Below are 10860 nucleotides of genomic sequence, written 5' to 3'. Positions count from 1 at the left end.
CTATCGCCGTGCCACCACACGCTAGTCGGCCTGTACGCGTACCAACACCCTCGTCTTCCGAGGCAAATTTTTCTAGCAAATCCTGCTTGTATTCCGAAAAACTCATATACAGTGGAACCTCTATTAACGAGTGGCTCTATTAACGAGTTTTTCCAGTAACGAGCAAGCCACTCGCAGCAAATTTGTCTCTATTGACGAGCTCGTCTCTATTAACGAGTGAAACCACATGGCGCTTCCTAGCGTCTCGCGGGTTCTCGCAAATTCTCGGATGCCTCCGACGCCAGTGTTGTTGTTGTATCTCACACGACAAGCATCCCTCTGGATTTATTTGCGCTTTTCTCTGTTTTTTTGTGGTTTGGTGACTGCAATTTGTAACGCACGATGTCACCAAAGAAGCTGGTTGCTAAAGACAGTGTTGGCAAGGGGAAGAAAGCAACAATTACTGTTGAAGTGAAGAAGGAAATAATAGCAAAGCACGAGCGTGGTGTGCGTGTGGTTGATCTCGTCAGGGAGTATGGCAGGACCTCATCAACGATTTGTACCATTCTGAAGAGGAAGGAACAATTTAAGACGCTTGAGGTGGCTAAAGGAGTTACCAAGGTTAACAAGAAACGTCCACAAATCCTAGAAGAGGTTGAATAGCTACTGCTAGTCTGGATGAATGAAAGGCAATTGCATGGCGATAGTGTCTCTGAAGCTCTTGTCTGTGCAAAGGCCAAGAAGTTGTATGTGGACCTTGTCAGGAAGACACCAGGTGCGTCGTCTGAAGAGGAGGAGATATTTAAGGCAAGCCGTGGATGGTTTGAGAAATTTAGGAAGAGAAGCGGTATCCACAGTGTTGTGCGACATGGGGAGGCTGCCAGCTCTGATAAAGCTGCTGCTGAGAAATTTGTACCAGAGTTCCAGGAATTTGTTGCTGAAAAGGAGTTCTTGCCCCAACAAGTTTTTAATTGTGACGAGACTGGCCTGTTTTGGAAGAAAATGACGAAGAGGACCTACATCACACAGGAGGAACAATCTTTGCCTGGCCACAAACCGATGAAGGATCGGCTAACTCTCGTCCTCTGCGCCAATGCAAGTGGCGATTGCAAGGTCAAGCCGCTGCTAGTCTACCACTCAGAAAATCCACGCGTGTTCAAGGCATGTAAAGTGTATAAGGCGCGACTGAATGTGATGTGGAGGTCCAATAAGAAATCCTGGGTCACGCGGATATTCTTCACTGAATGGATCAATGATGTTTTTGGCCCCTCAGTGAGGAAATATCTTGAAGAGAAACAGTTGCCACTCAAGGCCTTGCTTGTGCTTGATAATGCTCCTGCACATCCTCCACAGATGCGAGATGAATTGTATCCTGAAAATCAGTTCATCACCATCAAGTTCCTTCCTCCCAATACCACTCCACTCCTCCAACCTATGGACCAGAAAGTCATTGCAAACTTTAAGAAACTCTACATGAAGGCCTTGTTGGAGAGGTGTGTTGATGTGACCGACAATACAGGGCTGACCCTCAAAGAATTCTGGAAGAACCACTTTAATATCCTGGGTGCCTTACGTATGATCGATAAGGCCTGGGAAGGAGTGACAAGGAGGACCCTTAACTCTGCTTGGCGTAACCTGTGGCCTGAGGGTGTCCCTGAGCGAGACTTTGAAGGTTTCGGTCCTGCACCTGCATCTGCACCTGTGGAAGACCCGGAAGTGCATCTAGTGGATGATATTGTTGCTCTGAGGCAAACTTTGGGTCTGGAGTTGGATGCTGCTGATGTGCAGGAGTTAGTGGAGGAGCACAGTGAGGAACTGACCACTGAGCAACTCCTGGAACTTCAGAAGGAGATTAATCAAGAGGAGGCACAAGAGTTCTCATCAGGGGAGGAGGAGGTACGGGAGGATGCTGCTGCCTCTTCAAGTGAGATCAGGGAAGTGTTAGGAATGTTTGAAAAGGTGACCGCATTCTTAGAAAAACATCACCCTGATCAAGCAGTGACAACCCGATGTGTGAACATGTTTAATGACAATTTACTGTCTCATTTTAGGGACATCCTAAAACAAAGACAAAAGCAATTGTCAATAGAAAAGTTCTTTCCGAAAGTAGAGAAACGAAGAGCCAGTGATAGTGAACCACAACCCGGTCCCTGTGGGGTGAAAATCCCAAGAAGAGAGAGCCCACCTGACTCAGAGGTGGATTCTCCTTCCACACCATAACCCCTCTCCTCCTTCCCACCTCCCCATCGTCTCCCTCAAGCCAGCAACGACTCTTCATAAGGTAAAGTAAATGTTAAAACAGTACAACAAAACATTTATAATTACATGTGCAGTATTATATTGACATTAAAAAATGTCATACAAGTATGGATGTTTTTGGGAGTGGAACGGGTTAAATTTATTTCCTTTATTTTAAATGGGGAAATTTGTTTCCAAAGACGAGTTTTCCAGGTAACAAGCTTGGTGCCAGAACGGATTAAACTCGTTAATAGAAGTTCCACTGTACAGGGACACTTGTATTCTGAGGTACCACTGTATTACAGACTGAATTTTTCCAGATGCGTTATTTTGGGATTTCATGTCACATAACGAATGTAATGAAACACCTTTTTCTAATGAGGTCCTTAGTAGCTGCCAAGTGCTTATCCAGCTAAATCTTAGGTAAAGGCACCTCGTTTCTCAGATCCATCTAATACCTATCAGGAGCCAGGATCAAAATGTATAGCTCTCTCATGAGGCGAGGAGGAGCATAGGGATCAGGTATTATTCTTAAATGAAAAAAACAAAAAGCAAATGGTCAGTGCCACAGTTTCAACATCCTAGTCGCACTTCACTGCCAGCAGGCAGAGTGGATGGATTGGTGACTGACTGGTGGGTGGATGGGCAGTGGGGGCAGGTGGGCGGGCTTCGGGGATGGCTGGCAGGCAGGGTTAGCAGGTGGACTGGCAGGCTGGCTAGCAGGCGGACAGGCAGGCTGGCTAGCTAGCTAGCTAGCAGGGGGGGGACTGGCTGGCAGGATGGCTGGCTAGCTAGCAGGTGGGTGGACGGGTTGGCTAGCTAGCAGGTGGGCGGGCGGGCTGGCTAACAGGCAGGCGGGCTGGCTAGCAGGCAGGCGGGCTGGCTAGCAGGCAGGCGGGCTGGCTGGCAGGCAGGCAGGCTGGCAAGTAGGTGGACGGGCTGGCTAGCTAGGCAAAGAAAATGAATCGCGGAATAACTTGAGAGTCACATCCTAACTCAAGAATGATGAAGAAGGCTAAATAGAGAAATAGAAACTATTGAACTAAAGCTACAAGAATCACACAAAGTCCAAAAGAGAGACAATGAGAGCAAAAGGCCATCAGTGAAATAGAGAGAAATCCAAAATATTTCTACTTCTATGCAAAATCAAGATGAAAACTATATCTAGTATCGGGTCTCTGTGAAAGAGAGATGGACTTTCACAGAGGACAATAAAGAAATGAGCAAAATACTGAGGAATCAATGTGACAATGTCTTCAGCGAGCCACTAAATACACTGAAGATTCATAGTACAAATGAATTTTTCATGGATGTGATACCAACATCAAATCATATATCAGATATCACCCTATCCCCACTGGATTTTGAAGAAGCCATAGACAGTATGCCTATGCACTCTGCACCAGGACCAGATTCTTGGAACTCTATATTCATCAAAAACTGTAAAAAAAAACACTTTTGGAGGCCCTTCACATTCTTTTGAGACAGAGGCTAAATACTGGCATTATCCCTGACATACTAAAAACAGCAGAGATAGCACTACTTCATAAAGGAGGAAATAAGGCAGAGGCAAAAAATTACAGACCGATAACACTGACATATACATTATAAAAATCTTTGAAAGTGTGCTAAGAAGTAAAATCACAAAATACATGGAATTACAGCAACTCCATATCCCTGGACAACAAAATTTCAGAACAGGGTGCTCTTGCCAATCACAGATGCTGGACCACTATGACATGGCCTTAGATGCCATGGAAGACAAACAAAATGCTGATGTAATTTATACAGATTTCGCACAAGCCTTTGACAAATGTGACCATCGTGTTATTGCACACAAAATGCGTTCAAAAGGAATTACTGGAAAAATAGGCAGATGGATCTAAAATTTTCTGATTAAGGGGGCGTCTGAGGATTATAGATGAAAGTTGTTCAATGTCAACCAATATTAATTTTCTAGTTGTATATGAAAAGTGCTGAAATTGTCCCAAGTTTCAGTACTGCAGCGTAAATAGAAAGGGAGTTTTTTTTTTCTTTTTTACAACGTTTTTCACACATTTTCAAGTCCACACTTCAGAACACACATTTCAGATATAATTATTCTGTGACACTTTTCTGACACATTAGCATATAATAAAGGATTGGGGGCTTTAGAATTTCCAAAACATCTTTAGTTTTCCTAATACAAATGTTCAAAGTTCCCCAACAAATTTTTGCAAATATGGCATGTTTATTGGTATTATAAAATCAATAAATGAACTTAGAGAAAAATGAAAGCCCCCAATGTAGAGACATGCCCTCCACATATATTGTGTAAGTTTCAAGTAAATTGAATAAAAAATGAATCAGTTTTGTAAACGTTTGTGTCAATTGAAAAAAAACAGAAATGAATAAAGTCTAAGGTTCTAAAATCTGTGGCTGAGGTTGACACCAATCAATTTTCTCCAAAATTGGCATCCTTACAGATAGGCTTACGTACAGTCAGGTGTGTAAGTTTGATGCAAATCGCCCGAAAAAAAAGAAAAAAAAAATATTGAAAAAAAAAAAAAAAAAAAAAAAAATTTTCTTAAATTTTTTTCCAAATAAACTAATTATAATATTTGTTTAATATATGCTATTGTGATAGCAAAGAGTCGTAGCTATGATTTCAGTTGACACTTTTGATTGATAATCGATTTTGACCATTTTTGCATAATTTTCACAACTACTTCAGTATTTTTTTTCTCCCTTCCTATTTATGCTACGATGCTGAAACTTGGACCAGATGGAACACTTTTCATATAGAACTTGTCAAAAAAGTTTGATTGAAATCGAACGAGTTTTCATTTTTGCATTTTTGGACCCAGATGCCAACCAGATGCCCCCTTAACAGAATCCATTGTGTAATAGTCAACAAAATAAAATCCTATCCATGAACTGTGAAGAGCTCAGTCCCTCAGGGTACTGTGCCTATTCCAGTACTTTTTCTCATCCTCATATCAGACATAGACAAGGTCACACTCTATAGTACTGTATCTTCCTTTGCAGATGACACTAGGATTTTTATGAGAGTAGACAATATAGAGGACACGGCAAACCTCCAATCAGGTGTAAATCAGGTCTTTCTATGGGCTACAGATAATAAAATGATGTTTAACCCTCAAACCGCGCATATCATATATAAATGATATCAGTGATAAAATCGAAACCGCGCACATCATTTATATATGATTTCGTGTCTAGCGCTATAATTTAAATGCCCCGCCTGGGATGGGGCAGCTATAGTACAGCCACGACCAATAGTTGCCAGATGCCACCTAGAAAAAAATCCAAGCCAACATTTTTAGGTGTTACAGTGTCAGTATTGAGCAAGCCACCAAGGCTGGCGCACGCAGCACGAGCTCACAGCACCGCTCTTCAGCTTGTGACCACAGCATCGTCTACAAATACCATAATATAAATGATACTGCTATTATTTAGCAGTGATAGTATTACTGAAGCCCCCTGACTGTGATAAAACTGATCAGGATTCTGATAATAGCAAGATTGTGGTGATATTTAGCGCTGTGCTCCATGGAGGGAGGAGTAAGGCTGTAGAGGGAGGGTTGTGGCGTCGTTTTCTGACTGTGTGTGGCCACCATTTATTGACTGCACTCACCATACCAGCTTAGTGGTTCACTATGGTGAACACAAATGTAGATACTTATATATAACGTGTGTATAGTGTGAGATAACAGCGAGAGGAGTAGGTTGGGAGCCGCCATTTTGGTGAGGGAGGAGCGTCGTCTGCACGACTTGGCATGTTTACTGATGGCCACTATGGTCTTTGGGCACCATACCAGCTTATTTGTACAGGTATGGTGAATAAAACAGGTAGATACTTATATATAATGTGTGTATATAGCGTAATAACACCACAAACAATATTGTTGGAGGACAAATATTAGTGCGTCTGGCCTTGAGGGCGGCCGCCGATCAGCTGACTGTGTGAGTAGCTACGTCTTTGTGGCCTTTACTCGCCATACAAGCGTAGATGTATAGTTATGGTGAACAAAACATGTAAATACGTATATATAACGTCTCTGTATAGTGAATAAATACAGAAAGAGTATTGTAGGAGGTGAATGAGGGTGAGTGAGGTGGTGTTGAGGGAGGGAGTGGCAGTGAGTGGCTCGCTGGTGTTTGGTGATCACTCGTTGCTTTTTGACTCACAAGACCAACTTAGTAGTTCGTTATGGTGTACAAAACATGCAGATACTTATATATAACCTGTGTATAAAGTGTAACAACAGCAAAACTATTTGTTTATTGTTTTATGAACATAATAATTGAATCACTAATACTGTATGCACACCATAATTTTGAGTACAGAGATGGTTCACACATTTTATAATATAAATATACCACAATTCACTGTATGGAATATTATTACTGCAAAAAAACTAAGAAAAAATCAGACATTGAAATAATTAGGTAATAATATATTTGTGGCAACTGCCGCCTGACAGCTCGGGCGGAGTAGACCTCGTCTGGTGAAGGCTCTGCCAAGGCCCCTTTTTTGCCACACTTCCCTACCCTATTGCGGCTAAAATATCCCACCTACGATTTTTTTGTTATTTTTTCTGTGATCAGGGAACAAAAATGAACACTTCTATAAGACGAAAGAATTTTTTGGATTTTTTTTTTTTTGTTGCGCCTGTGGGAGTGAATTTCATTTGGGCCCCTAGCGGTTTGAGGGTTAACGAAGATAAGTTCCAGCTCATTCGCTATGGAAAAAATGAAAATTTAAAAATGGAAACCATGTACAAAACACAGTCAAGTCATAATTTATAACGAAAAGAGAATGTAAAGGATTTGGGTATACTCATGTCGGAATATCTTATCTTTAAAGAACACAATAAAGTAGCCATTACAACTGCAAGAAAAATGACAGGTTGGATAACAAGAATCTTTCACACTAGAGATGATATACCAATGATGCTACTTTTCAAGATGCTAGTATTCTCTAGAGTGGAATACTGTTGCACAATGACAGCCCTTTTCAAAACTGCTGAAATTGCTGACCTGGAGAGCATCCTTTACTGTTAGAATCCACTCAGTAAAACATTTAAACTACTGGGACCGACTAAAATGCCTAAATCTGTATTCTCTTGAGCGAAGACGGGAGATACATAATAATTTACACAAGGAAAATATTATGAGGGGCTGGTCCCAAACCTGCACACAGAAATAGCACCACATGAGACCAGAAGGCATGGCAGGGTGTGCAGAATACCCCTATTGAAGAGCAGAGATGCAATAGGTACTCTGAGGGAGAACTCTATCAACATCAGGGGCCCAAGACTGTTCAACACGCTTCCACTATACATAAGGGGCATAACTGGCCGACCCCTCACAGTGTTCAAAAGAGAACCTAGAGATGGTTTCGGGGCTTAGCATCCCCACGGCCTGGTCCTCTACCAGGCCTCCTCGTTGCTGGACTGGTCAACCAGACTGTTAGATGCAGCTGCTCGCAACCTGACATATGAGTCAGGGCCTGGTTGATAAGGAGATAAGCATCTCAAAAGGATACCTGATCAACCAGGCCCTGACTCATATGTCAGGTTGCGAGCAGCTGCATCTAACAGTCTGGTTGACCAGTCCAGCAACGAGGAGGCCTGGTCGAGGACCAGGCCATGGGGATGCTAAGCCCCGAAACCATCTCAAGGTAACTTCAAGGTAAGCTAGCAGGTGAGCTGGCTAGCAGGCTAGCGGGTGTGCTGGCTACCTAGAAGGCAGGTGGACTGGCTAGCAGGCGGGCAGGCAGGCTGGCTAGCTAGCAGGTGGGTGGGCAGGCTGGCTAGCTAGCAGGTGGGTGGGTGGGCAGGCTGGCTAGCTAGCAGGTGGGTGGGTGGGCAGGCTGGCTAGCTAGCAGGTGGGTGGGTGGGCAGGCTGGCTAGCTAGCAGGTGGGTGGGTGGGCAGGCTGGCTAGCTAGCAGGTGGGTGGGCAGGCTGGCTAGCTAGCAGGTGGGTGGGCAGGCTGGCTAGCTAGCAGGTGGGTGGGCAGGCTGGCTAGCTAGCAGGTGGGTGGGCAGGCTGGCTAGCTAGCAGGTGGGTGGGCAGGCTGGCTAGCTAGCAGGCAGGCTGGCTGGCTGTCTACCTAGCAGGCAGGCTGGCTAGGTAGCAGGCTGGCTAGTTAGCAGGCAGGCAGGCTGGCTAGTTAGCAGGCAGGCAGGCTGTCTAGTTAGCAGGCAGGCAGGCTGTCTAGTTAGCAGGCAGGCAGGCTGGCTGGCTGGTTGGCTGGTTGGTTGGCTGGCTGGTTGGCTGGCTGGCTGGCTAGCTAGCAGGCATACAGGCAGGCAGGCAGGCAGGCAGGCAGGCAGGCAGGCAGGCAGGCAGGCAGGCAGGCAGGTGGGCTAGCTAGCAACTGTGGTCTAGCCACATCCACTCAGCTCCTCCATTCCCACTACATCCTACCCACCTCCCCATCCCCACACTGGGCCCTCCCAGAAATATTCCCCACCCCTCCAGGCGTGTGTAGCCGATCAATTCGGAGTTAATATGGTTCAAATTCTCAGCTACCTTCCTGCCAGATGGTGGCCTTGGAGGTAGACTTCCTATCTGCTGTAACTGATTGACCTACCTGACTGACTTATATACAAGGTACATTGGGTTTGTGAGAGTACATAACATTGGTGTTCTGTAAACATCAGACAAATGTTGTTTACAAACTGTAAATGCCTGACTAACTTGTGACTGAATGCCTGCCTGACTGTGACTTGACCATGGCTGCCACTGACTGGTTGCAACTGTGACTAGCCCTGACGGAAGCAGTGAAATTTGTGAAGGGAAATTGTAACTGCTGGCCTAGCGAAAGCAAGGGTGTTACAACAAACATGATACTGACTTTCAGTTAACACCTACTGGACTCTGTAATACGGTAAACTCAATACCTTATTCCGGATTTAACAGCCAATGACTCAGTAAATAAGGTGCCAATTAACAATCTAAAAATCGGTAGTTAGAACCGGCAGAACAGTAAATAAGAGGTCCTTAAATTGATCAAGCACATGGCGTGCTTCAGTTTACCAGTGTCTCCCACCTAGTGATGACTGCGCTTGAATTATTGTTTTTGTGCTTTTTTTGTTTCTAAACATAAAATTTCTTATTATTTATCATGCCATGGGTTCCAATTAACTCAGTGGTAAAGTTCAACCTAAGAAAATAGTTGTGAGGATGACGACAAAGGAAAAACAAGAGATCATTTATAGTAAGACAATGTGATGTCTCACTACAGACAAGTAGTTAAACTTAGGGAAAACCAAGCAACTACAGACAGACCACAACCTGGTCCATGTGGTATGCCTGCAAAACGTATGACAGAGAGTACCCCAGAAATGTCATCACTGCTGTCATAATGGAAGGGGACTCCTCTTCCATACACTAACACCTCTCCTCCTTCCTCCCTTCCTCACCGTCTTTCATATGCCAACTGGCTCCTCAATAACGGTAACATATACTTGTACGTACTGTAGTACAAAATGTAAGTAGTAGTATGTATAAAATATATTTTTAAGTAAATATTTATGGGGGTGTGGAACGAATTTATTCAAATTACATTATTTCTTATGGAAAAATTTGTTTCAATTTTCGGTTTTAGAACCGTCTCTGGGAACGGATTAAATTAGAAAATGGAGGAACAGAGCACCACTTGGTTCCCGAACTTTAGTTATCCGAAACTTCCTGTTTCCCGATTGGTGTTGGGGAGTCACGTTACACGAACTAAGTTCGGGTAGGAAGTAGTCCGCCAAGCTTCACGCTGGCCGGGGTTGGGGTTACCTTACACGAACCAAGTTCGGGTGAGGAAGCGGTCAGCCAAGCATCGTGCCGGCCCGTGGTGGGTGGGTGGGTGGGTGGGTGATGGTTTAGTTTGCTCACTGACCGTGTCGGGCGCCGCCGGCTACCCTGTGACGTCACAGACTCACGGCCTATTGTTCCCATTGTTTGAATTTGTCACGAGACTGGAGTGTTCATTCCGTGACTTTGTTTTACATATCAGCACAATCAAGGAACATCCGTGCACCATGTCGACTCCAAATGCACGCATTGTGTCAGTGAAAGCATCTACAAGCGGGTTACGTAAAAGAAAGAGGTCAGTGATGACATTTGAAAAGAAAGTTGAAATAATTAAGAAGGTGGAGAGCGGTGTCCCGAGAAGTGTCGTGTGCGCTGAATATGGCATTAGTAAAAGTACTGTTTTTGATCTTCTTAAGGCTAAACCTATCATTTTTGACTATTTCTCTAGAAGTGAAAGTGATAAAGCAATACGAAATAGAAAGGTAGTAAGTAAAGCAAAAGTGGAGAGTGTTGATAACGCAGTGTGGGAGTGGTACAAACAGAGACGTGAAGTGACGAAGAAGCCAGTGGCAGGCTGGCTGCTCGTGGAAAAGGCGCGTGAATTTCACTAAGCAATGAAAATTACTCAAAAGTGTGTATACAGTGATGGATGGCTCAGAAGTTTTAAAACCCGTCATGGCATTAGGTTTATTAAAGTGCATGGCGAAAGACAATCTGCTGATATTGTTGGTGCTGATGAGTATGTGAGTAAATTTGCGGAGATGGTGCAGGAACAAAATTTATCTCCAGAGCAAATTTATAATGCTGATGAGACAGGTTTGTACTGGC

General features: G+C 44.0%; 1 protein-coding gene across 1 annotated transcript; it reads left to right on the top strand.

The window, feature by feature from the left end:
* The first annotated feature begins 657 nt into the window (after window positions 1-657).
* Window positions 658-2199, top strand: LOC138366681 (tigger transposable element-derived protein 1-like). The gene has a single exon (XM_069327948.1). The coding sequence runs from the start codon at window positions 658-660 to the stop codon at window positions 2197-2199; it is 1542 nt and encodes a 513-aa protein (XP_069184049.1).
* The last annotated feature ends 8661 nt before the right edge of the window (window positions 2200-10860 follow it).

This window comes from Procambarus clarkii, chromosome 20 (genome assembly GCF_040958095.1).
Source record: "Procambarus clarkii isolate CNS0578487 chromosome 20, FALCON_Pclarkii_2.0, whole genome shotgun sequence".
Lineage (NCBI taxonomy): Eukaryota > Metazoa > Arthropoda > Malacostraca > Decapoda > Cambaridae > Procambarus > Procambarus clarkii.
The sequence above is the reverse complement of the archived record's forward strand: the minus strand, read 5'-3'. Positions and strand labels throughout refer to the sequence as shown.